Below are 26434 nucleotides of genomic sequence, written 5' to 3' on the forward strand. Positions count from 1 at the left end.
AAGCGTGCTCCTTCTGCAGTGAAGGCAGGCTGCTCTGAAAATCAGGTGCAGGATTTAGTTGTAAGGGTGGCAGAGCTGCAAAGGTGACTAAACAAAAAGCCTCGCCTAGTCACTGAGGCCAAAATTCCAGGCCCTGACTGGGGTCCTGGTATCCGAGATGAACATTTCAGTAGCAGTGCTTTATCACCTGGAATCCTAAATTCCCCTGAGCCCTCTGGCCTAACAAAAGCACCTCCCTTCCCCCTTGATGCAGAAGAGCCTCATTTTGCCTGAAGACCATGCAAAGATCCCACCTGACTCAGGTGCCTCTCAAGATTAAAGCCCGTTCTCCTCAAAATCTGTCCCCACCTTCCCCAATACATACAGACTGCAATATTGTGATTTATGACAAATATGAACGTAGTCACTAGACAATCTGAGCAGGCCCCTAAGTCACAAGGGGTGTAAGCAGGAGACCCACATTCCCACGTCCTTTACCTTTGCTGAACTGATGTCTCTCTGCTCACACCTATGGCTTTATTTCCCTTTGATGTGCTGGAACAAACAAGTAGGGTTTCTGTCTCACAGAGGGTTCAGCTCAGTATTTTGATGTGTGAACCAAAAATGTGCTGATTCACACGGCCCTGCTCAGGAGTGGCCCTAAAGGCCAGAGAGGGGAAACTGGTGGGCAGAGCTGTGAGCTGTGTACTGAGCACCAACTTCTCGTGGAAGGAGAAAGTGTCTCCTGGGCTGTCGCTTGGCTAGACAACGGGTCTGCCAAAATTAAGGCTGAAAGTCTGGGACAAAGAGATCGGAGGAAGATTTCAGCTGATGGACTCATGGGAGCTGAAGAAGTGTTTGGACCTTTGTCTCACTTCAATGCCCATCAGAAAGTACCACTGCAGAGTCAGGATGGTAAGGGACAGGACAGACCTGGGGTCCAAGCCCTTCTCACCAGAGGACGAGAAGCAGGTCTCTGGGCTTAGCAGGTTCCTACTGTTCCTGATCTGGACCAGCAGCTCCAGTGGGTGCCAGAAAGACACCCAGCTGCGCCTAGTCACTTAATTCTGTGGGCCTCCCTGAGGATCTGTTCATATCCAAGCACTGCTGAATCTTTTTCAATAATGACTCCCTCACCTCCCGCCCTAACATATTTGGCTGGTGCAAGGACTCATACCTGTAGTTTAATCTTATTCCAGGATGGCACGTGAGGCAGTTTCCTGCGATCAGAACTGGTACTAGATATGACACTTCCTTGCTGTCCTCAATCCTGGCATGGCAGGTTTGCGTGAACGCTAGAGCTGCAGCAGCAAAGAGACATTTCAGTGACTACCAATAAGAGATGGAAAAAAACTCACAAAGATAAGCAACCAACAGGAGCAAAGAGTGAAGTCGGGTTTCCAAGTAACAGGAGGACCAACTGGCCAAAAGCCACACCTGAAACCAGAGAGTCTGCAGTCACAGGGAAAAGACAAGGTCGACTGATTTAAGGTAAAATCATACCCTACTACTGGCTTCTGGAACTCAGAAGGAAGTGTCTCAAGGAGTCAAGATTTTCAGACTTTGGCAGAGACAGAGTACACAAGACCAAAAAGGATGTGAGGCTGACAGAATGTTCCCAAAGACAAAAAAAGAAACAGTGTTCAGTATGTAGGAGAAGCACAACAAAGACCAAGCTGCAGCTGCTCTACATACCTGGCCGCAACTTCCTAACACACATTCGCAAGTACTCAAAGTTTTATTTACCCCAAATCCAAATTTTCCAAAAGCAAAACCAGTAGGAAGCTTCCTCTTTCTAGAATAGGGTTGATTAACATTTTTTTTTTTACAATAACAGTCCTGAGGCATTACAAGAACTTTTAAAGTTTATTCTGAATTAGATTAAACTGTGTTCAACATGGCTCATTTCTTTACAAGTCATAATCTTGAGTATATGTTAAAACAGCTAAACAGTTTTAATGCTTTTTCTTTAATTATACTGGATACACAGCAGTGTAACTATACAAAAGGCAATGCCGGCATGGTGTATGGGACGTCAAGTGTGGTGAGGGGACCCTGCCCCAGTGAGTTGGTGGGCAGGTGAGGAACCCACCCTGTCCCTGCCTGAGCTCTCACTCCATCCCCTTCACATTGAGTCAAACAAACAAAATCTACTCCATAGTTAACTTTGCAATTATTGGGCTATCTCTAGCATTCACGTTCTAAAGTAAGAAAAACAAAAACCACCAAAAGATCGTACCTGATGGTTAAGATCCTTCTCCCTCTACAATGTGGACTTTCTGATGTTTGGAAAGATTGGACTTACTACAGAAGGTTTTCCCACAATCACTACACCAATAGGGCTTTTCCCCAGTATGGATTCTATGATGCTTATTAAAATTGGAGCTGTGGTTGAAGGCTTTCCCACACTCCTTACATTTATACGGCTTCTCTCCAGTATGGAGTCTCTGGTGAGAACTAAGACCCGCGTGCTGACTAAAGCTCTTCCCACACTCGTTACACTGATACGGCTTCTCCCCGGTGTGTATTCGGTAGTGGCGAATGAGGCTGCCTTTGCCACTGAAGGCTTTGCCGCAATCTTTACACTGGTAAGGGGCCTCTTCAGTGTGCATTCGCTGGTGCTTAAGGAGGTCTGAGCTCTGACCGAAGGCTTTCCCACACTTACAGTCATAGGGCCGGTCCACCAGGTGTGTTCTGTAGTGAAGGGTCAGGTTGGAGCTGTGGCTGAAAGCCTTCCCACACTTGGTGCACACATATGGTTTCTCCCCAGTGTGTGTTCTCCGGTGTTTAGTGAGGTTTGAGCTATTACTAAAGGCCTTCCCACACTCAGCACATATGTAACGTCTCTCTCCCGGGGCAGGTTTAGTCACTACTTCTCTACCTTTAGCAGAACCTTTGTCTTGGAGGGGGGTTTTTGTTCCTCTCTCCTTTTCTGGATTTACCCACTGCCTTTCTAACCTGGCCTCACATTTATCGGTGATAATCATGGGAAGTGTATCCCTTCTGAATCCTTCTGCATGAGATTCTTCAGAACTTCCCTCCTTATCTGTTGATTCCTCATTCTGGGTCTTCGACTTACGATCTGAAACAATAAGCAGGATAAGGACATGTCAGTTGCTTCCTGTCATGAGAAAAAAACCTAAATGAGAAACAGAACCATCAGGTGACACTGATGGATTCTAAGGGGTAACCAAATACCATTCTACAAAGTCACAGTATCACGTTTAAGACAAACAGGTCATTATCAGATCTAGTTTACAATGCCAGACTTTCATGCAAGCCCCTACCAGAAGCTATCATGGCATGAGCAGTACACAGCGCTGTCTGCCAGGAGAACTTCATATATAGAGGGAAATTAGGCAAAACTTCAGGCAAAACTAAGCATACTGAGACAGCAACAAAGAAGCTGGGTGATGTTCAGGCAGAAAGAAACAAGAAAGAAAGATTGTAGAAGGGTCAAAGTTGGTAGCAGGAAATAAAAAGCATAATTAAGGGCGAAGAGGCTAATGGCAAACTCACAAAATTCGGATTCTCACAGAAGTTGAATGTATTTAATAGCAATAAAAGAGAACGTTTGGTCCATTTATAATCATTCTAATCCCAGATCCTTGGTAGTTTGAATGACAGTACTTAACTCCTATGAGGGTTTAACTTTCATCATTTAAACTATCAATACATGTTTCCTGTCATTCTCTCAGTTACAAAGCAACTCTTGAAATCTGACTGAAGTCATTAAGCTTTTTTAGACCACTTCACTAAGCAGTCACCCCTCTTAAAAGTCCACCTACCCATCCACACACAGAAAAGGAGAAAAAGAGAAATCCACACTGAAAACTGATGACAGCAGGGCCGCTAAGTCATGAACAAATGAACCAGCACCATCTCTTATCAGTTCATTCAACCTGCCCTCACCTCCGTGAACAGTCCCCTTACCAAACTTCAGCTCTCCCTTCAAGGGTGTCATTTGTTCCCACGCCAAGACTGACTGAGACACACCTGAGGGAAGAAAGGAACTCATTCTGCCTGTCAGCCCAGGGGACCTCCTGACAATCAGGAATGAGGATGACTGTTTCTTCCACCACAAAGGCCTGGGGCACCAAGCCGGGGCCTGAGAGATGGTCCTACCTCGAACCTTCCTCAGCGCGGGAGTGAACTTCTCCTCTTCACCAGTCTCTTGGATGTAGAGGGGCCCCCAGGACTCGTATCTGTGACTGGTCTCCACAGACTCTAGCTGCGGGCTGCTCAGGGACTCCTCCGCCATTCCTGAGGGTGACATCTTCTCCCATGACCGTTTCTGCTCACGGGGAGGTGGGGACACCTAGAGACAATTATGAAAGGCTGGGTCTGTGCACAGCTCACTTTAAGAACCAGAATGAAAGAAAATCTCAGAACAGCTATGTAGAACCTCTAGAAAAGAGACCCTCCATTCCATTCAACTCCCAAGGGTAATCCCTCAATTCCACACAGGATAACAGAAGAAAACCAGGAGAAAAGACGGTCTAGCTCGGCGGAAGGTCCTGTCAGTCACTCTCAGCATTGTGGACACACCCGCCCCTGCCTGGTCCGCTGGGCTCTCAATCTCGAGGGGGAGGGCGCCCCGGCCTACCTGTGGTGCCGGCTCATCCAGCTCCCGTTCCAGATCCTCCAGGAGAGTGACGGCCTCTTCGGCGCTCTCTGGGCAGTGCTCCTGCACCCAGGCCTGGAGCTCCTGGGGCAGGATGGTCAGGAACTGCTCGAGCACCAGCAGCTCCAGGATCTGCTCCTTGGTGTGGATCTCGGGCCGCAGCCACTCGCAGCAGAGCACCCGGAGCTGGCTGAGGGCCTCCCGCGGGCCAGGGGTGTCGTGGTACCCAAACTGCCTGAAGCGCTGGCGGAATATCTCCATGGGAAGGCGCTTCCCTTTCTCTTCCTCCTCCTCAATCTTCACAATCACAGGCCCCTGCTCCTGTGGAGGCCTAGGGCCCAGAACTGTGGCCATGCCCAGCACCTTCATCTCGGAGGTACTCCAGAAACAGCTGTCACTACAGACAGGATTCCGTGGAGCAGGAATATTGGTTCCTGTGGGTTTCTGGTTCTTTAGGGCTACACGTTAAACCTATGAAAATATGATTACCATAAAATTATCAAAAGAAAAAGTATGCTTTTTGGTCTCTAAAAAATTGTGGAAATTATAGCCACTATAAAAATACCATATAACGATGACTATCAAAAATCTTGCTAGCGTCAGCTCAGCAATATTCTATTTTGATCTGATTTTGTCTTCATTCTCTGAAAGAGTGATCTGTGGCTCAATTCCACTTTTGCATAGCTAGCTGAAGAAAATGAAAACACTCATTCAAAAATATACATGGGCCTTCCCTGGTGGCTCAGTTGGTAAAGAATCTGTCTGCAATGTAGGGGATCCAGGTTCAATCCCTGGGTGGGGAAGATCCCCTGGAGAAGTGGCCACTCACTCCAGTCTTCTTGCCTGGGAAATCCCACAGAAAGAGGAGCCTGTGGGTGGGCTACAGTCCATGAAGTCACAAAGAGTTGGACATGACTTAGAGACTAAACCACTCAATATTCATACCAGCATTGTTTACAACTGCCAAGATATGGAAGCATCCTAAGTGACGATCAACAGATGAACAGCTAGAAAGGGGTGTGCGTGCGCAAATACTACTCAGCCATAAAAAAGAATGGAACCATCTGCAACAACATGGATGGATGGACTTGGTGGGTATTATGCTTAGTGCAACAAGCCAGAGAGAGAAAAACAAATACTGTACATTGTCACTTACATGTGAACTCTAAACAATAAAACCAGTGAATGTAACAAAAAAGAAACAGACCCACACATACAGAGAACAAACTAGTGATTACCAGTAGGGGACAGAGAAAGGGGGAGACGGAAAAGTAGAAAGTGAATCGACAACAGAATCACCCTATTATTAAATATGCTCTGAAAGAAAACTCCGTAAGTTAATTAATCTTACATGCTTATGACTGGCCTTCCTGACAAGCATGTTTTCAAACTCTAAGCAGCATCTTTTCTGTCATATATGTGTTCTTATACTGGATCTGAGTAAGGAAAATTCCAACAGTCTCAATAAGGAGCCAAAGACATATCCCCTCCCTTTGGAACCTCCCTCCCCACCCCACCCATCCAGGTTGATAGAGCCCCTGTCTGAGTTTCCTGAGCCATGCAGCAAAGTATGCTCATTTCTAACATGCATGTCAGCCTCCATGGATCTGGTCTGACTGTACCTGAAATATCGTGCACACACACACACACAATATACACATAATCACCATGAAGGAAAAAAGGAAAAACACTAACTGTGATATTTCTGGGATAGAGAATTATGTATGAGTTCAATTTTTAAAAGTCTTTTTCATTTTCTAAATTTTCTTTAGTGGATATTACTTTTGTAACTAGAAAAATCATAAAATCTTTAAAGGATCATAAGCAGTTTTTAACAAACCAAGATAGATTTTACTTCTAATGCCCAAATTCTATGGTCTTCAAAAAAAAAACAAAAAACCACCCAGGAAAACAAAAAAGCACCAATTCCAGCCCATGCAGAACCTTCCAACAAAGGTACATGTCTGTTACAGCTTTTATATCATGTATTTAGCTTTACACATTTGGGAAATATGTATTTAAAACATATTTTATATGACTCTTCCCCTTTATTTCTGTGATCAATTTGGGTAATTAAAAATACAGGAAATGGAGTTCTAAGAATGAAACCTCAATATGCAACCTCGCTTTTATGAGAAAGTTGGTAATTATCAGCTGCTAATTCGTGCAGAATTCTAGGGATGATAGCTGAACTCCCCTCTATGGTACCCCAACTCTGAAGCATCCTACAAGGCACCACTGCTCCTGCACAGGACCAGAGTCAGCACTGAACACTCCTTTATGCTGCTCTCTGCAGTCAGTATGCCACTGAAGCTCCCAGGATGAGGGTTACTTGAAAACTGAGCAGGGAAGCACTGCCGTCTTGTCTCTAGCACGTAGGAACAACTCTAACTTAACTATTACAGAATTTCCTACTCTGGCCAGAGGAGGGCACCCCAAGAACAGAGGGACTCTCCATTGGGTGGCTCAGCTTCTGGGATTCAGCCTGGGAAATTCAGACACTAGGGGTTATAACGCGGCACAGGAGGCATTAAACAGGGTGTGTCCTGCATCACGTTCACATGGGAACTGTTACCCCGAACTTAGCAAATCCAAACACAGATGCCACTACATCAAACCACTGCCTTTGCAAAACTTTAGGAAGAAAGTTTTCCTAAATGTTACTGCTGAGTACCGTCAGTAGTAACTGAGCCCAGTAGTTCAGTGATTTATTGTAGCACACCAGTTTTGCAGTGCCCGCAATTCAAATTCATGCCTCAGTAAGGCCACCAACATGTGGCAGGCTGGGCACCTGGAGCCTTCTTCCTAATTGCACTCACTCTCCTTGATATCATCTGGTTGCGTGGCTTTAATTACCATCTATTTATTCACATTCGCCAATTCACACTCTCCAGCCTGGACCTCTCTTCTGAGCGCCAGACTCTTACAACCAACCACCCACTTGACCTTGCCACCAGCATGTCCAGCGGCTTCCCAAACTTAACGTGTCCAAAACTGCACTTCCCATCATTCCTCCAAAGCTACTCATCTCAGTGAATGGCAATTCTACTGTTCTGTTTTCTGGAGCAAAAAAACCCTGGTCATTCCTGACTCCTCTTTCACATTCTACACACAATTCAGGAGTAAATCTTCTTAGCTCTACACCCAAGAGATTCAGAATTCAACCACATCTCACTTCCTCCAACACTGCTGTCCCAGTCCATCATCGGTGCCTTTTTTCTTTTTTCTGCCCCACCACACAGCATGCAGGCTCTTAGTTCCCTCACAGGGAACTAAGCCCCCTGCAGTGGAAGCGCAGAGTCTTAAACGCTGGACCACCAAGGAAGTCTCGGTTGTCTATAAAATATTATACATCAGATCACATCATTCCTCTGTTCACACCTTTCAAGGCTTCGTGTCTCATACGGAGTAAAAGCCAAAATCATCACAGGACAAAAAACAAGGCCTCAAGGATTTCAATCCCTGTTGCCTCTTGGATTTCCTTGTCCTTTGTCTCTCCTCTTTCTTCCACCTGTCAGACTGGTAAAGAATTTTTTTTTTTTTTTTAATCTGATAATGGTTTATTCCCACCCTTACCCTGTCAAAGCCAGTATTTGGTCTTGACCAAACATCTGGTTATGCTGAGTTTGTCTAAAGGTTCACTTAGGGATGCCCTCCAGATCTTGGCTTCTCAATTTTTCTCAATAAATAGTTTATAAAATAAAAAAGCATGTGAATAGAAAACAGAGATTTCATTACTCACATTGTCTTCAACCACAATGAACTATCTTCTTTAAGCTATCTAGACTGTTTAGCACAAAAGGGCCAAAGAGCAAAAGTTCATAGTCTACAAGCAGAAGTGTTTATTCTGTTCCGAGTTTTTTCCCCTCCTTTAGGCCAATTTCCCAAAGCTTACACGCCCCCCAAAAGTGTCCCAAATCCCATTCTAGAAGATCAGGCATAAATGAACCAAGTTATTATTATAAATTCTAACAATTAAATGGGATTTACCTATTGCTGCTAGAATGCTTTTTTTTTTCCTCCTAGAACTTTTAAAATGTTGCGGCTACTGCTGCTGCTAAGTCGCTTCAGTCATGTCCGACTCTGCGACCCCATAGACGGCAGCCCACCAGGCTCCTCTGTTACCCTTAAAATGTTACCCTTTGGTAACTGAAAACTCCTACGCAGGCAAATCTGATAATTTTGAGGCACAGATTTCTACTGTTGGATAGTTTTCTGAGTTTCTTGCTTCTTTAAACTGCACCAAATTCTGCATCACTTTTTCTCTTTCTTCACTGATCCTAGTTCGCTCCTAGTCCAAAACTTACTTTCTCCGTAGTAGCCTTCCAACACCTGAAAACAGTTGTCTTGCTTAACTCTTTTCTTCACAACTCTTCCAACTGTTCCTTTTATAACAGGAGTTTCTAAGTACCTCACTCACCAGATCACCTTTCTCTAGACAAACTGTAAGTAAACGGCCCTCTAAAATGGGTTTCTAAACTTGAGCAGATTCCTGTTACGTACTTTCTAACCTGAACAATGCCCAACGGACTTAGTCCCTCCCATATTTCAGACAATACACAAGACTTCCGAGGCTCAGTTTCTTAAATCAATTAGCCTTGAATTTGGACCGCCTACTCAGAGCCCGGGAAATAAGAGAAAACATCCCTGTTCTAGCTGACTGGCGACTGGGCTCACCGAAGGCAGAAAAAAAACTGCTTTGTAACGCGAAAGAGACCAACTTTCACTTGTTAAACCCGGGGGTGGGGGCAGGGGCGGAAATGCTTTCACGAGAGCAAAGGCCTCCGCCATCTGGGCCTAGGTAGGGACAGAGACCTCCTCCCACCTCCCTCCCAGGACCGGTCTGGGGAGTCCCCAGAGGCCACAGCTGCCTAATCCACTCGTCCCTCCCCGCACCCTTTCGGCGGAAACTCCCTCTTCCGCCCGCCACGCGAACCGTGGACCAGGAGGCTCACCGTGAGTCAGAGCCGCTCAGGCCGCTGGGACACCTCAACGCGCACCGCGGCCGGCGCAGCCGGAAGTACGTCATAGCTCCGCCCGCGGAGAGCTGCGAGGGGCCGCAGCGGCCCCTCTAGGAACTCGGGAGGTCTTCTCTGCATCTCGGTGTCTCGGGTTCGCCGAAGGTTCCTGCCCCGCAGGGACTAGAGGAGAGAAGCCCCCGCAATGTTAACAGCCGGGGACCTAGTCCGCACCTCCCCCCCTTTTTTTTCCCGCACTCCTTTTTTTTTTTTTTTAAACTAAGAAAGGGCCGACTAGACGAAGTCTTGGCGGTGTTCGCACCCCGCAGCTTCTCGCCGGGCCAGGGAGAGGCGTGGGCTCTGCGCGGTGACCTCGGTTCCCCCTCCTGGACTTGAGGCCAGTTCTCCTGTGATCCTCAGGCTGGTCACAGCGTGGGAACTCGGTCCCCGTTTATGAACATGGAGTTCCACACTTAGCCCTCTAAGCCCGAGATTCAGTTCTTTCTCTCCCGGCGGCATCCAGCTGAAGTAGCTGTGCCCTTGGGCCTCTGTGGGTTCTAAGCTTCCTGGACAGAGATCTCTGATGTCACCTTATAGGTGCACCTGGTGTCGCAGCACTCGGTACGGAGGTCCGTGCCTACGTTATCAACCTCCTCCCCCCACCCCCGCTCTTGCTCAATTGCAATTAGGGACTAACTGTAAATAAGGGATTGATCCCTCAAAAGGCACACAAGTTGGGACTTCCCTGGTGGCTTAGTGGTAAAGAATCCACCTGCCAATGTAGGAGACACAGGTTCTATCCCGAAGTAGGACGATCCCGCATACTGCAGAGCAACTCAGCCGATGCACCGTGCACAACTATTGAGGCTGTACTCCATAATAAGAGAAGCAACTGCAATGAAGACGGCGCACATCTAGGGAGGAGCCCCTGCTCTCAGCAACTAGAGAAAAGACCACACAGCAAATAAAGTTAACCAGTGTGGTTGGTGGCTTGCTGGGATGTGGCATCTGCATTTCAGAATTGTTTTGGCTTCCAAGAACCTCATACTCTTCCCAATGAATTCATTCAACAATCACATACAAAGAAACTTATGGAGAGTTCTACTTGCAAAAAGTTCAACTAAACATTTGCTTTCCTGTAATTTCAACTCATTGATCCTAGTCTTTTTTTTTTTAAACTGTGCCACAAGGTTTGTGGACTCTTAGTTCCTCAATCACGGATGGAACCCAGGCCCTCAGCAGTGAAACCGCCAAATCTTGACCACTGAACCATCAGGGAATTCCCATGTTGATCCTAGTTTTGCCTGAGCTTTTCCTCTCACAAAATGCATGTGGTAGTTCTTGTCAGCCCCTTCAAAATATTTGGAAATTGCCACGATTGTCCCAAAGATCAGCTACAACAGTTTCACAATCTTGTCTGAAAGTTGTTTCTGAATCTTGCAATGTGAAGTGTAACATGACCCTCTGAGGGCCCTCGGTTTCTTAAATAAATCTCCATACTCTGCCATATTCTCCCCCTTCACTCTCTACATTACTCAGTTTTCTTTTGTTTTGGAAGATTTGGTTTGAAAAGAAAAAGGGGGGGGGGAGTCCCCTTCCCTTTGTAGCAGAAATCTGGAAAGCGAAATGCTACGCTGGTTATTATAAGTCTCGGCTCCCTCCTCTGTTTTGGACAGGGTGGTTGTTTTTTCTCTCCAAGAGAGCTGCTTTCAGGATCTTTGTCCCTTAAGTTTCACTCACTTATTTTTGCTGCTATCACTATGCTTTGCCAGTAGAGGGTGATCAAACCTTGATTTCTCTTAAAACAAGGAAAGCTCGCACTGCCCCCCACCCCCACCCCCAGGAATCCACCTGTACAGCCTGTTGGGAAGTTGCAAAGACATTCATTCAGCTAAAGAAAATGAAAAGAGAATCAAGGTGATGTAGTTAAGACAACCTCATAGCTTAGACCTGGAATTCTGTGCTAATGAGCCTTGGGGGACTTGAAGATGCAATTTAATTACCTGGAAAAGGGGCGTAATAACAACCTCCTCTGACAACTTTAAAGCGCCTGGATCACAGGAGAGTGAGCTAGCTTTGTAATTAGCTGTACCAATACTAAGGACATTTTAATTTTCAAAACTCTGGGCTACAATATTTTTCTCATTTCCTGTGTTTTAATGTCGGCTTCCCATGCCCCACCGCCATGGATGTGGCTCTGCCCATCGCAGATCCTTTGTTATCCTACCTTCTCTGGAGAAGGCCACTTGTCTTAACAAGAGAAGATAGTTTTCTGCCAAGACTTTACAAGAGAGCATGTTGCCAGCTCATTGCCCCTTGTCGTGGAAGAACCTAGAAAAAAACTGCATTATCTCTGAGTAGATGGAGATCACAAAGGGCATGTGGCCCAACCCTCCCACTTGCAAAATCCCTTCCTGCCCAGGACCCCAGGTGTCACAGGTGACCTGATTCGATGCAGCAACCTGCTCTGGCTGACTTGGCAACAAGGTTCCTTCTCCTAGCGACTTCCACTGGGGTCACTCCTCCTGGTTGTGCAACTTGGGCCCTACAAACCCCCCCCCCGGGGGGGGGGCACCATTCATCTTATCAGGGAGTTGTACAGTTTAATATTTATTTGGCTGTGCTGGCTCTTAGTTGCAGCACGTGGGATCTAGTTCCCTGACCAGGGAGGGAAGCCTTGCCCCCTGCATTGAGAAGGTGGAGTCTTAGCCACTGGACCCCCAGGGAAGTCCCTGGAGTTGTGCGGTTATCACAACTCGCCAGCACAAGGCAGCCAAGTGTCTTGAGAAGAGGTGCCTTTTTCTAATTTGCCTCTGCCAGGACAATTAGAGGCTGAGGCTGGGCAGAGCTGGTTTTATGTATCTGCCTTACTCATTGCAGAACCTATTATTCCTGACACCCAGGACGTGGTCTGACAATGTTTACTGAAAGGGATTTAAATCTATTTCCTGGAGTCGTGGAGAACAGACTGAATCTCTCTTCTGACCTGACAAGCCTTTAGAGATACTTGAGGGTAGAGACCAAGTTCTTATGCCTTCTTTCCTCACCAAGCAAAACCCCTCATTGCACACCAGAGGTGGTTTTGTTTTTCCCTCCGGTGGTTGATGTCTTTTAAAATTCAAGTCCAGAATCCAATGCAGGGTGCACAGTGACCGATAACTCAGGTAGAAGACTCAGACCAGCACCTCCTGCATTCAGGCATCTGGAGTGGAGGCTGTGCTGAAGACACCTGAGACTTGGGAGGTGGTGGTGGCGACTACTGATGAATGGACAGGCAAAGTTTGGAAAGGCCTCTTAAACCTGTATCAGCAATGTCCATTATTCCAGGGCAAATACTGTTCCTTTAGGACCCCTTTAGGATATGAAAACTGAAGCTCAGGGGAAAACAGAACACTCTGCACTTCTCTCTGGTTTCTAAATAGAGTGAAAAAAATTACTTAAATGAGACAAAGCAAAAAAAACGTTTCTAATAAACAAGGTTATTAGAAGTCATATTTAAAGATCTAAACCATCAGTTTTACATGCTGTTCTTACCATTAGGATGTTCTGTTTTCTAAGATTCATAAAGTGCTCAAAGATTATTTTAATGGTTTCATTTTATGAGAAAATTGTTTTAGGAGATCGTTAAAAAGCATTTTTATTCCACGGCTTTTCATTCTGTTGCCCTCTTAGAAGCTACCTAAGCTCCTGAGAAATTACTTAGGACATGTCATTTGGTTGAGGGTTGTTTGTGGGTGACAGTACGTGTTTTTGTCTTTGAAATTATACTTCTGTTTCTTTATCCAAAATGTACATTTTATGCAACCAAGGACAACAAAACACAAACATCACAACTATTGCCACCTAGAGATGATAATTTATTGTTTTACCAAGATTCGGAAGAGAACATAGAGAATATTTATTACAAATCCCCACCATCTCCTTCCCCGACCTCACTAAACATTTCTCTGTCAGACAGCACCAGCCTCCTGAAATGGACCATTGACTGCAAGTGCATATCAGTTTCAGTTTGCTGCTATTTTTCATGATTGAAACTTCTAGCTCTCGAGCAAGGTTTCAAAAGACTCTTCAATGGAGGAGTTTCTTAGCTTTAACAACAACAACAAAAAAACCACTTTCCCTCTAAGATCCCATTACTTACCGAAAGAAGTCTTTCCATAAATGTTAGAGGATTTTAAATAAACAAGTTCACTTAAAAAATCATTTACTGAACATCTATCAAGCACCTGGACTCTTCAAAGACCAGTGAAATGAAAAGGCCAGGGTTGAACAGCAATAACTTAACTCTGGGGGTGTACAAAGACAAGTGAGCTTCTTCTTTTGGTCTAATTTATTCTAAACGAAGATACCAGGAACTGACAAAACAGGAAAGGTTTATTTTATTCAGTCTACAGATAAACAAGACAATGCCTGAGTTAGTTCTCTATATATATTTAGGCTTATCGTGTTGACCTGGGCGTAATAATCTCTATTTAACTAAAAGCTAATAAAAATACATATGTTCATTTTAAAATAATTGCTGATTTTGCCTGCATACCCCACCCCTTGCCCCTAAACTCACAGATTTTCCTGTATCATCACAACCTGTTTCCTCCCACCCACCCCCCTCACATATCTGTTTTCACATAAGAACCCCTACCACCAGCAGAAGCATCTCTAATATGCTCTGTCCTTGCTCAGGCGGGGCAGGGGCCAGGTGGAAAGGCGGGCGAATACTGGTCCACAACTCATGGGCAGTCTCTCTCCTCTCTCCCCCAGGCTCCCCTGTCACTCTTAAGCAGCTGGAGTCTGTCTTCTACATCCCTCCTCTCCACTCTCCTTCATGGCGCATCTGACCTTGTTGGGAGAATAACCAAAAGCAACTTGGGGGCACCTGTGGCTGCCCAGTCCCTTCCCTGGACCAAAGGAACTTGAAACCCACATCTGACGCTGGAATGAAATCCCAGTTTCAGCATCACCTTTCAATACCTCACAAACTTAACTCTGCATCTTAACACACTCAGCCTGACTGCTTAATGAGTGCTTGCTGAAGGGAGAAAATTTAATTTAGGGCCAATTAACTTTGCTGACTGCTGTGCAATTTGAAGTGAGTCATGATTCTTTAGTAAATGGAGGTGAGAAACTCAACAATTAAAAGAAAAACCTGTTAAATAACAGACCATTGTTCAGAAGTCAATCTAATGTCTCTTTACCTTCCATGGTTTCAGGATAAGAGAAAAACACGAGGTTTGTGGTATCCACTATTAAACAGAACCAGACAATATGAAACTAAGTTCTCATGTTAAGACATTCTTATTATGTGATGTCTAAAATATTTCCCAAACTTCTGTTTGACCTGCAGAATCGGAGATGGCTTACCTCCCTATAACTTCAAGTTTGTTTTTACAAAGCTCTGAAAAGTAAAACAGATAATTTCAGTTTTAGATAGAATAAAAAATTAATTTGAATAGCAAAATAAGTAACTACTTTTCAATGTACAGTAGTGTGTCCATCCCAGGAATGAAACCCAAATGTTAGAAACTTTTTAAACAATGCTTTCTATTATATTCTCCAGCAGTAGCTGAAATAAAAATCTACTCTAACTTCTACAAAAACATCTATTTATACCACTTACTTTCCTTTTCTGATCCTACATTTTGCTTTGCAATCTGCAGACCTGCATTTGGTTTCCCAGTTCAGGCACCATGGCCCCCTCATCGCTATTTCTGAGCAGCTGCACAGAATCGGACCACAAACACATGGCTTCTCTGGCAGGTATTGCTGTCACTGTCTGACTACGGGTTAATTCCATTACACCAATTTACATGATGATTCTTCCGTGAGGGTGGTAGGATGAACCTGGTTAGCTAGCTTTAGATGAGTATGTCAGGATGACCAGACCCTGCAATAAAAGGTGATCAACTCTAGGATAAAGAACAGAAAAAAGTTCTTTCTCAGCTGTGAATCTTCTCAAGCCCTCTCTTAATAATCACAGGCCAGGGTAGGTGAGTGGGATCAGGGGAGGTATACAGGAGACTCCTGTACACAGGAGGTATACAGAGTGAACACTGCAATGCCAGGGCCTGGATGCATCTGTGTCTGTTTTCCAGGGAAAAGTCCATCTTGGTGTTTTCCTACCCCACGTTTTCTCAACACAGAGGTAAGAGTTAGTGGGGGAAGCAGGATGATGCTTTACACCACTGGTCCAGGTCAAGATAGTTAGTGGTCCCCCTGGCCTTCCCAGTCCACTCCCTACTCTCAATTCATGGAGCAGACCTTCTTTCGCCCCCGACAAGCTCAGAGAACCCATTCTCCTTGCTGGAAACGGTGATCTGGCAGCTAAGCGTTGAGTTTCTGGCTGTGGAAACTGCAGGCGTCTATAGCAAACTGTTCCATTTTAGTTCCCTACTCACCTGTCCCTCCTAACGAATCTACTCATTCCTAAGTTCTTGACTTGATAAGCACCAAACTATGAAGTTTTTTTTTTTTCCCCTCACTGTTCCCTCTCCTCAGTTCTGTGAATTGACTTTTTGTCTGTGTCAATTTCACTACTCACTCCAAAACACTGCTCTTTTGGAGTGATTGATGTGTTCTGTCAAATAGATTAAAATAAAAATACATTATCTGGTACAGGGAGTATACAGAGTGACAGGGGCTGGGGTGCAAAACACAGACACTGACATGATCATACAAAATATACAGAAGTTCCCAAGAGCAACAAGTTTTGTCAGAAATTGTACATTTTGCTATTTCTTTAGCATTTCCCCACATTTTTTTTCTTCTGTGGATCCTCTGCAGTTAAGATTGAGCTTTCTCCACAGTGTTTCTGAAATTCGTTACATGACTGGAACACACTGAAGGAATTCCTTTTCTGTCCAAAGCAATGAGCGCTATACGTGGAAAGTTTTCCTCACAGATAGTATTAACAATGTTTATTTACAGTGAGCTTTTTGATGCTAAGAGCTGAAATGTGATTAAAGGCTTTGCCATATTTATCACATTGAAGAGGTTCCTTCCTGGAATGAATTTTCTGATGCCAGGTAAGATGCGAATTCTTACCCATCAAAAGGGTCAACCTGTCTGTACATCGTTAGCAGTTTCACTTTTATGTCTTTAATAAAATACTAAGTGCCCTACATATCAAGATGCCTCATACATCTGCAGTCTTAGGCTTTAAGCCTTGTCTGCCAGGATGAAGCAGAAACAAATGCCCAGTAACCTGAAGAATTTTACTTCTCTTCCTGGCAAGGTTAAGGAATATTTTTAAAAACCTCTCAAATATTTCCACTGGGTCAGCTAGCATGCCAACAGTTAACTAGAGTCCTTGAACTGTTAACAGACTTCAGCCAGTTGAGGACTTTCGAATGATGATTCCAAGCACTAATTTAGATGTTGTGAGCCTTCTGGACCATGACCCAATTATACTTTGTGCTGAGCAGCTGATAAATGAATTCAATGCCAATAGTTTTAATAAACAGCAGTAGCCTGTTTTCTTCACAAAAGATGTCTTCAAACAGCTATTTCAAGGAGTCCATGTGCTGAAGACCTGGAGCAACCCCCATAGCCGTCCCAGTCAGTACGATATCCCAGGAAAATGGGAATTACATATGGGGGAACAGGTTATAATTTCCATAAAAAGAAATGATGGCAGAATTATGTTGGCATGGAGTTGTGGCGCAAAAAGGCCAAGGTGGACCCAACCAACGTTCTTTCCCTCTTCGGAACAGGTGGTACTTTGATCAGTGTCTGGAGGTAAGCACCTCACTGCTTTCCGTAGTTCCCTGGCAGCAGAAGTCTTTGCTCAAATGCATCAAGTTTTCTACTTGACCATCCTTGTCTTACTCTGAAGAAAATTCCTCAAAGCAGTTTCTTCTACCTTCCCTTTTCTATCAAAAGTTAGTCAGGTTTGCCCTTCTGGAGTACCGCTCCTTTTCTTAACCCAGTTGGATAGACTACTCTGGTCACCAGCTGACCTCGGTGAAATTGCCCCAGGCAACACACTGATGCGACTGCTCAGGAGCTGCACGGAAGCTGGGGGCAGGTCCAAGTTACAGAGGCCAGAGGATTAGTGCTATCTGGCCTGGAGTTGAGGCTACAGCTGCCCCCACCCCCATGGCTCCCCATGAAGCTGACACTGTCTCATAAGGCTGCGTTGTTGGCTGACGAACAAGTGACGAATGACAGTTTTAGTTCTTGACGGAAAATCTCAAACTCTATGTGGCAGGGGGGTGGGGAGTCTCCTATCATGAGGCTAGTCTTCAGGTGTGTTCTTAGTCAGTTTCTAAGCTCCTGCATGAGCAGTCACCCCTACCTGAAGCCCTGATGACTTCCTGTGTAGCCCACGCTGCTTGGGGCTTGTGTGTGTGTGTGTATCCAAAAATGGTCTGTCATGAGCTTCTAAAAGAAGGGAGTGCAACCTCCTGCACAGATGGTGGGAAAGATCCAAGTTTCACAGCCTCACCGCAGCCTTCAGTGACGAGAAGCAAAAAAGACCCTGTGCAGAATGACTGCGACACAACCACCTACGTTTCAGTAGGCTGGTGAGCTTCTTGGAGCAACAGACATGTTTAGTAACTGCCAGATAATGGTGTAAAATGTTTTTTCAAAGTTTCTGGAAGGGGTGGGGAAAAAATGTTCCTTTTTCTGAAAAGCAACAGAAATCACATCTTCTGAACTTTATTGTTTAACGTTCCACACGATTCAGAAAGTGCTCCAATCATCACGGCGTCCAGCAGTTGACTGATAGGTTCTGGTGAACATCTTTGCCATAAACAGACATCCAGCAACAGCCTAAGTGTCTTTTTTAAGATGATGACAACAAAGTCACTTCTGATATTCCCTGGTATTCTCTCTCTGATCTGGGTCCAGATAAGAGTCTATGCTGGTGGTGGACTGACATGTTTATCTTCAAGACAAAAACAGGCATGAGACTCTGGAGCTCTAGCAATGCCCTTGGCTCTGAAGGTCTCACAAGCTGGCCCAGGCTACCGTGTTTCAGGTACTCCTGACTCACGGGCTCTGTGGTGAATGTAAAAGTCGTGCTAGAAGTCAGGCCTAAGGAACACTTCTTACATGTTCAGCACTATGTCCGGGGCTGTCCAGGATATAAATATAAATATACGCCCGCCAGGAGAAGCGTCTCTTCTGGGGAGTGATGAAAACTTTCACACGTGGAACAACGAAGGATTACAGACAGTATGCAATCAAGTGCTAACTCATGGAGAGATGCACTGAGGAGTGCGGACAGTATGCAATCAAGTGCTAACTCATGGAGAGATGCACTGAGGAGTGCGGCAGCGCTTCAGGGATTCAGGGACCTCACAAAGGGAGAGAAGAGTTTTGATCACAGTCGCCGTTTCAGCAGGCTCTCTCTCAGTGAGGAGGACAGAACCAGCTGCCTTTGGAATGCTGCCTGGTGCGCGTGGACTCTCCCTTTCAGGAAGAGATGGGAATCTTTGGTTTGATGTGGACGAGCGCAGTCCTAGATTTCTACAGCTTTGGTAGGCTACCAGTACCTGGACAGAACTTACCATATCTATGTAATTAGCTTGAGCAGCAGGTCTCCATGTAGTCTGTTTGAACTGTCCCTCTTTTTTGAGAAATAAGGTTCAGCAAGATGTTGGCCAAGCAGGGTTTGCCTGTGGCAAGCAAGTTTGGAAAATCGTTGTTATTTTCACAGACACGATCTCAGTCTTCTAACTATATGGTGTGGTTGTGGAGAGTCCAAGGCTGCCTTGGAGGTACCCTCATTACTGAAAGCCTTGACGTTTTCCTGTGTGTGTGCTTCTGCCCCGTGTGGAAGTAGCGTGTGGATTACATCCCAAGTTGAGCATGTCCCTACAGGAGCTCTGGAAGAACTACCGGCCCACAGACTAGACAGAGGCAGAACGCTGCTGATGTAGCTGTAAGGATCCTTGAGTGTGATTTTCTTTATAACCTGTTTAGGCTTTTTATTTCCCCTCCATGGGCACAAATCTCTGAAATCATTCTAGAAACGAAAGGGGGAAATGGCTTGACAAACACTTTACACACAGGTTTTCAGGAATGCTCCAAACGTGTCGAGGGAGGCTGGGCTGTACTCTGAGGCTCGCTCTCTGGTGTGGATTCTGTGATGCAGGGTAAGGGTTGAGCTCCGGGTGAAGGCCTTGCCACACTTCGTGCACTTATAGGGCTTTTCTCGGGTGTGAATTCTCCGGTGCAAAATAAGGTATGAATTTCGGTTGAAAGCTTTTCCGCACTCACTACATTCGTAGGGTTTTTCTCCCGTGTGGATTCTCTGATGCTTAGTGAGGTCTGAGCTCTGGCTGAAGGCCTTCCCACACTCGTTACATTCATAGGGTTTCTCCCCAGAGTGGATTCGCTGATGCAGAATGAGATTTGAACTGTGACTGAAGGCTTTGCCACACTCGTTACATTCATGAGGCTTCTCTCCTGTGTGGATGCGCTGATGCAGGACGAGGTTTGAGTTAAGACTGAAGGCTTTCCCACACTCACTACATTCATAGGGCTTCTCTCCAGTGTGGATTATTTTATGGCGAATAAGGCTTGAACTCCGTGTGAAGCATTTTCCACATTCGTCACATCTGTGGGCCTTGGTTCCCGTGGGAACCTCCTCAGTGGTGGTGAAGTTGGAGCTCAGGCTGAAGCTTCTCCCCAGACCCTTCCCCTTCTCCCTTGGGCCTCGCTCTCCTGTGCTGGGTTTTTTCTCCTTGACTGTAGCTGGCCCTGAGTCTCTCTTTTCTTTTCCAGCTTTCTCCTCAGGGTTTCTCTGCTGCCTTTCTACCACTCTGCCCTGCTGTTCACGCTTTTCTCCGACATCTTTCTGGAATTTTCCTGCAGTCTCCCCACGTGATGCCGAGTCTTCTGCACTTTCAGCCTTTGAGGTGGACTCCTCATTCTCATTCCTGTTTTCACAACCTGACACAATAAATAGAAAATACAAATAGCACCTTTTTCTTTTGAATACATGGGTTACTCAAGTGACACTTTTCCAGGAAACCTCTACATACCTGCAAAATGACTTCACAGTACAAATTGTAGACAAAATAGTAGAACAGTGGAAAAAAACATAGGGACAACAGGGAGAACTGGGAAATGCGAGGGCAGGCAAAGAGTAGGAAGGACAATGCAGGAAGTGTGCAGAAGCTGGGGAACAAGCAGAAGGAACAGACCAGGCAAGAAAGGAAGGGAAGGGGTGAGGCATTAAGGAACATAAGAGGTCACAACGCATCATTCTTTAATTGGTCACCCAATAATTAATTTGAAAGAATCAATACACATTAAAAAAAAAGTTTCAGTTTTAACTTGGTATTTATGAAATTAGAATGAGTCTGGCAGGTGACGCGGATCTTGGGACACATGACATGGTTTCTCTCCACCAGGGAGAAGAGAGGTGATGTGCTCAAGTAACAGGGCTGAGGGAGAGAAGCTGATTGGGGCATCAGTAAATGTAACTGAAACTTTCACTGACAGATGATTGAGAATCACTAAGAACAAAGAAAGTGAAAACATGTCTGGAGATGGCTCACAAAGGATGTAATATAAGAAAACAAGATTTTACAAACGCAGAGCTGATCTCTGATTTTAGCAACCTGCAAAACCTGGAATATATTTTTATTGCGGACTGCTATAGTCTGTGTGCCCCCCCGTTTTTAAGCAGAGACTAAAAACTGTTCAGTACAAAAACACTATTTTATATGTTTACATTTGTCTAGGAGAAAAAACCAAACTAATCCAAATCTATTCTTCACTTATTTGGCATTAAGAAACCTTTCCAAGTGGGTGTGCACTACCTCAACACAACCACTGAAGGAGCTGAGTATCTAGCCCCTGACTTTAGTGATGAAACTGCCGTAAATACTGACCCAATCATAAGGAAAATCAAACTGGTCTATTCTTTTGAATTCCAAGCCTAGGTCCTTGATGATCTGGATGGTTCCCTATGTTTTAAGTTAGCAACAGGTGGGTACTACGCAGCTCACAAACACAGATCAGTATTTTGGCTTAATTTTCACCTCATCCAAAGTGCAAGTATTAAAAAATGAACCCCAGCTAACCCTATGGTTCAAAACAAAACTTGAAGTTTCTGTAGTAACATCCTCCCTTCATTCACATTCCCCTTGCTCTCCCCAGGCAGAAGTCTCAGGAAGTGGGCCTTCCCTGTGACAGGACTGATTTGACAGTTTCCTACAGCGAAATCTCCCAGGGGTTGAGACCTAACAGAGACCAATGAGATTGTCAGCTGCGTCACCTTGTCATATCCGGTTGATGCCTCTGAGAACTTCTTTGTTCTTACTACACACTCAGGAGCCAGAGCTCTTCACAGAAGATCACCATTAGGTTTGGAACCTAGGAAACCTGACCCTGAGGGAGGGACAGGCATAAGGTCATGGAATTACACACACAGAGTTTTGGCGGAGCAGCGCTCGTAGGACGCAAGACCGAAAACCCGTGGAAGGATGCCTGGTGGGTTCAGGAACAGGTCCCAGGTTAGGATGAGACTGATGGTCAGCGTTCGTTCACCTGGCCCTCTACACTAAAAAATACAGACACTCCCCAACTCCAACAAAAGCACCTCAATTGTAACCGCAGGGAATGAAGCAGAATCCTCACTGGTGACCGAGTAGTTGAAAAGGTAGGGAATCAGAACGCAAGAGTTACTTCTGCTTTCAAAAGACTCCCTAGAGGTAAAACTACCTAGACCTAAGAAATCCACGTGGAGTCAGGAAGGCCCAGTGCCAGGCTTTGGGATGAAATAAACAGTGTTCTCCTTCTCCATCTGGTCTGAACAAAGGGGCTCGATAGTCTAACACATCAGAGATCCCACAGCTATTGGAAAAAGAAGCAATACACTCTTATCACAAGTAATCCTGCACCCATCTTACCCTGGGAAATCACGTTCCCATAATTCTCCTGCCTGGTGTCCCTATTGAGATTCCTCCGAGCCAGGTTCTGACATCCCCATTCCTCCAGGATGAGGGACACGGCCATGTCCTCGATCTTCACCATTGCCTGAAATAACACGAGATCCCCACACTCAGTTCCCCCAAAGCCCAGGGACAGTCCCACTGCCCGAACCTGCAGTCAGGGTGACTGCAAACCTAAAGGATGCTGGGAAGAAAAGGCAGCCACGCTAGGCTCCAGTGGACTCTTGGGGAGTGGGGGCTATTCTGTGGGCCCGGGCTTCAACAGCCAGCGCCTTGGGAGAAGACCGCCAGAAGAGCCCCAGCAAGAGGCAGATGGCAGGGACTCAGGAGGGCAGAGGGGCCCACAGCTCACCTGGGAATCTGCCGAGAACAATGCAGATGCCATCGCCTGGTCTCTGGGAGCCCCCTCAGGATGAGGGGCAGGAACGTGGGTGGCAGGGAGAGCTGAAGGAGGAGAAAGGAGCTGTGAGTGAAGCCAGCTCTGCTCTGGGTCCCTCTCGAATAAGGGCCCAGGGCACCCTCCTTCCTGTACCAGAGTGCCTGATGTTCAGCGAGGAACTACAGAACTGATAATTACAGGGACTGTAAGAAGGCCAGCATAAGCTGTGTCTTCCCAAGACTTCTGTTCTTGAGCAGGAGGAACAAGAAGTCACAGAAGGTGAAACAGAGGCCCTAAAAGGGTAAGCAACTTGCCTAACGTCCCCTGCTGAGAGGCCAGAGCCAGAACCAGAACCAGAACCAGAACCAGGCTCCTGTTCCCAGCCACAGAAGCAGGCAACACTCAGCTCGAGTCAGGTCTGGCTCATAATTTAACCTTCTCCAGTCCAAGGAACGTGTACTAGGACTTCAGATTCCCATCCAGTTGTGAAAAATTAAGTTTTAAAAATCTTTGGCAGTAATGTCTTGAAACAGAGAAGGAAGGGGCTCTTCTTAGTTTCAAGCTTCTGCCAATTGTTGCCCCTCTACTTTCTCCCTCACCTGACCAGTTTTTGGATCAAACGTTCACAGGGTCTGAATGCTGATGAGATATTTCCAAGCGTATAAAGGCATGGGTTGATGATACTCTTCTAATAAAAGACATATTCAATATAGGATCACACTAACTGCCATGTATAAAACTGGAAAATTCTTAGGAGACTGCAAAATCAAAACCTTCCCTTGCCAAGTAATGTTAGATTTGGAAATGTTACTGGTAAACAGATGATGTTACTGTATTGCAAAGATATTAGAAAAATCATTCTGAAACAGAATTACTAAAAGCTAGAGCAAAGTGTCCAAAAAGATCAAGTACCTAGCATTCCAACCTTACAAGAGTGAGGAAACACCGGTTGAAGATAATCAGCACAAAGAGGAAACTAAAAATAAGTGCGTATCTACTACGTAACAACTACCTATTCCAGGATTTCTAACGCTGTTACTGATAATCTGAAGCCTTCATCTGGCATTTAAAACCATGAACATCCTTTTCCATTCCTGATTTCACCCTAGGAGGAAGCAATGGGAGGGGTGGGCCGTGGTGGACTATCATCGCAGCATCTGGCTGGTTGGCGGGGCTTCTCCAGCTTATGACTGCTGGCTGCCCTCCAGAACGCACCGACAAGGATGCCCCCTTCAGCTTTACACGCCCGGCCTGCACGTCACCACAACAGACACACTGGGTGAGGACTGTGTGTTTATCAGCTCGTGAACAATCATTCTTTTAGCATGTTATTATTATTTACTGATAGTCTATGTACCTACTTTGGTTTTAAAAGTGGATAAAATACATTAAGATTTCCCTCAAGGGAAAAAAAACTAATTTTTATTCATATGCCTCTGAAATGATTTTTTTTTGCCTCATGTTCCTCAACCAAAACATTTTTTCCATCCTTTTCCCATTCTTTGGAATTTCTGAAAATAACCTAGAAAAAGAGTGATGTTATACAGTATTTATACATTTTAAAGAAAATGAATTTATTGATTTTTCGGCTGTGCTGTGTGGCATGGAGGATCCAGTTTCCCTCAGCATGCACTGAACAGTGCAGAGGAAGCAGAGTCTTAACCCCTGGGCCATCAGGGAAGTCCCAAATAAAATCAATTTTAAAACGATCCTTTTCAAGATAATTTATGACATACCAGAGTGCTAGATATATATCATCTCTTCTGAGGACTTTCCTGTTAATAAAAAGTCTGCTAGACACCCAGAATGCTAACAATTCAACAAATAATATAATGTCCACTCAAGTTTATTATGCACATTCCACTTACCTCCCCAGTAACACTAACTCATGAAACTGGTCTGCAGGTTATGTTTCCTCTGATACGTAGTAGCAATGACAACAGAAACAAACACGCTTCTCCACTACAGGCATCAGCACCACAGACGCATCTGACTGGCGTGTCCCCGCCTCACAACCCACGTGAACCCTGGCCTCTTACCTCGAGGTTGTAACAGACGGGGTTTCCGAGATGAATGCTTGAAATGGGACTGGGTGGGCTCATGAGGAAGGTCAAAGCTCGACGACTCCTGCACTGGATCCAGTGGCACCATCCCCCTTGCGAGCATCTCAGGCCCATGAACTTGACCTGGGACCTGAGGACAAACAGGTCGGGCTTGTGGGTAAATTACTTTTTAAACAGGAATTTAGACAAACAAAAAGACAGTAAGTATGCCAGGGGCTGGGCGAGGGCCAGGGCCAGAATACTTTTTTTTAACAGCCAAGCGGAGCAGGATCTAAGTACCACAAAGACTATAAATCCAAGCTTTAAATCAGTAACTCTCTCTCTGCTCCAGTCTCAAAGTCCACGTGCTGCTCACACATCACATGCCTCGCCTCACCTGCTGTCCCGACAAATCCAGCTCCAGATCCTCCAGCAAGGTCACGGCCTCCTCCCCGCTGTCAGGACGGTACTCCTGCAGCCAGGCCTGGAGCTCCCGGGGCAGAATGGAGAGGAACTGCTCGAGCACCAGCAGCTCCAGGATCTGCTCCTTGGTGTGGATCTCGGGCCGCAGCCACTGGTGGCAAAGTTCCTTCAGTCGACTCAGGGCCTCTCGAGGCCCGAAAGTGTTCTGGTAACAGAAGTGCCTGAAGCGCTGGCGGAAGACCTCTGGGTCGGGCGGGGGAGACTCCTGCAGGCTGGCGTCCTGCCCCCACATGTGCTCCTCCTCATCCTCCTCTTCCACCTTCACTATCACGATACCGTCCTTCTCCTGGGCAGCCTGCGGGGACAGACCTGTGGCTTCCCTCGACTCAGCAGTCATCATTCAGGCTCAGGGACCTGACTTGATCCGAACAGGGTTTGTGCTCTTGGGCTCTCCTTTCTGTCCTGTGAGATGTCTGGTATCTGTTTCTGTACTATTTCTGAAGAGTTAAAAAAAAAAAAATTACTGGTACCTTTATGGAAAGTGATACTTTGCGGTTAATACTTCATACAAGGCTACACATCCAAGCATTAAAAACGCCTCTGAATAGTAAAGGAAAAAAAAGTCCCTGGTACCAACTGTTTTCACTGTCACTTTATAGATATTAAGGTTTTGCAAGCAAACTCCCAAATGGCAAATTCTACCCTCAGGGTGTCTGCTGGAGTCCAAGCACTCTCCTTCCAGGGGAAGGCAGGTTATGACATCATGTGTTTACACACTCAGCCTGGTGAGAGCTGAGAGAGGGGTGCCAGGCGGTGGCTTGCAGCGGCACATGTACGAGTTCCCAGGACAACCTGGAGCACCCTCTTACAGATGACGCGACTGTGGCGTGGGTGACTTCGGCTGTGTACTCAGGAGCAACCTACCTAGTGGAGCCAACACTCACGCCAGATCTGAAGGCCCGGATGTGTAACCCACCATTCAGATATTTCTATGTTTTTTATGGGTGCCTAGGTCAGTACAAAATGAGCCACTCTGAATAAGGAAAATATCAGAAGGTCTATTCATATTTTAAAAGTGAGAGAAAATAGACCACATCTAATGTACAAATGGATACTAACTAGCT

General features: G+C 45.6%; 1 protein-coding gene across 1 annotated transcript in view; it reads right to left on the reverse strand.

The window, feature by feature from the left end:
• Positions 1-1826: 1826 nt before the first annotated feature.
• Positions 1827-26434, reverse strand: part of LOC133238305 (zinc finger protein with KRAB and SCAN domains 1) — a 31325-nt gene continuing 6717 nt past the window's right edge. Inside the window, exons 2-10 of the mRNA XM_061401235.1 lie at positions 25285-25807; positions 24885-25038; positions 22819-22910; positions 22425-22551; positions 19568-20457; positions 9592-9744; positions 4586-5068; positions 4105-4297; positions 1827-3061 (exon numbers count right to left, since the gene is read on the reverse strand). Of these exons, the coding sequence (XP_061257219.1) occupies positions 2226-3061; positions 4105-4297; positions 4586-5068; positions 9592-9744; positions 19568-20457; positions 22425-22551; positions 22819-22910; positions 24885-25038; positions 25285-25710 (3354 nt within the window). The 5' untranslated portion in view covers positions 25711-25807 and the 3' untranslated portion in view covers positions 1827-2225. The remainder of the gene's footprint in view (positions 3062-4104; positions 4298-4585; positions 5069-9591; positions 9745-19567; positions 20458-22424; positions 22552-22818; positions 22911-24884; positions 25039-25284; positions 25808-26434) is intronic.

This window comes from Bos javanicus, chromosome 25, assembly GCF_032452875.1.
Source record: "Bos javanicus breed banteng chromosome 25, ARS-OSU_banteng_1.0, whole genome shotgun sequence".
Taxonomy (NCBI): Eukaryota; Metazoa; Chordata; class Mammalia; order Artiodactyla; family Bovidae; genus Bos; species Bos javanicus.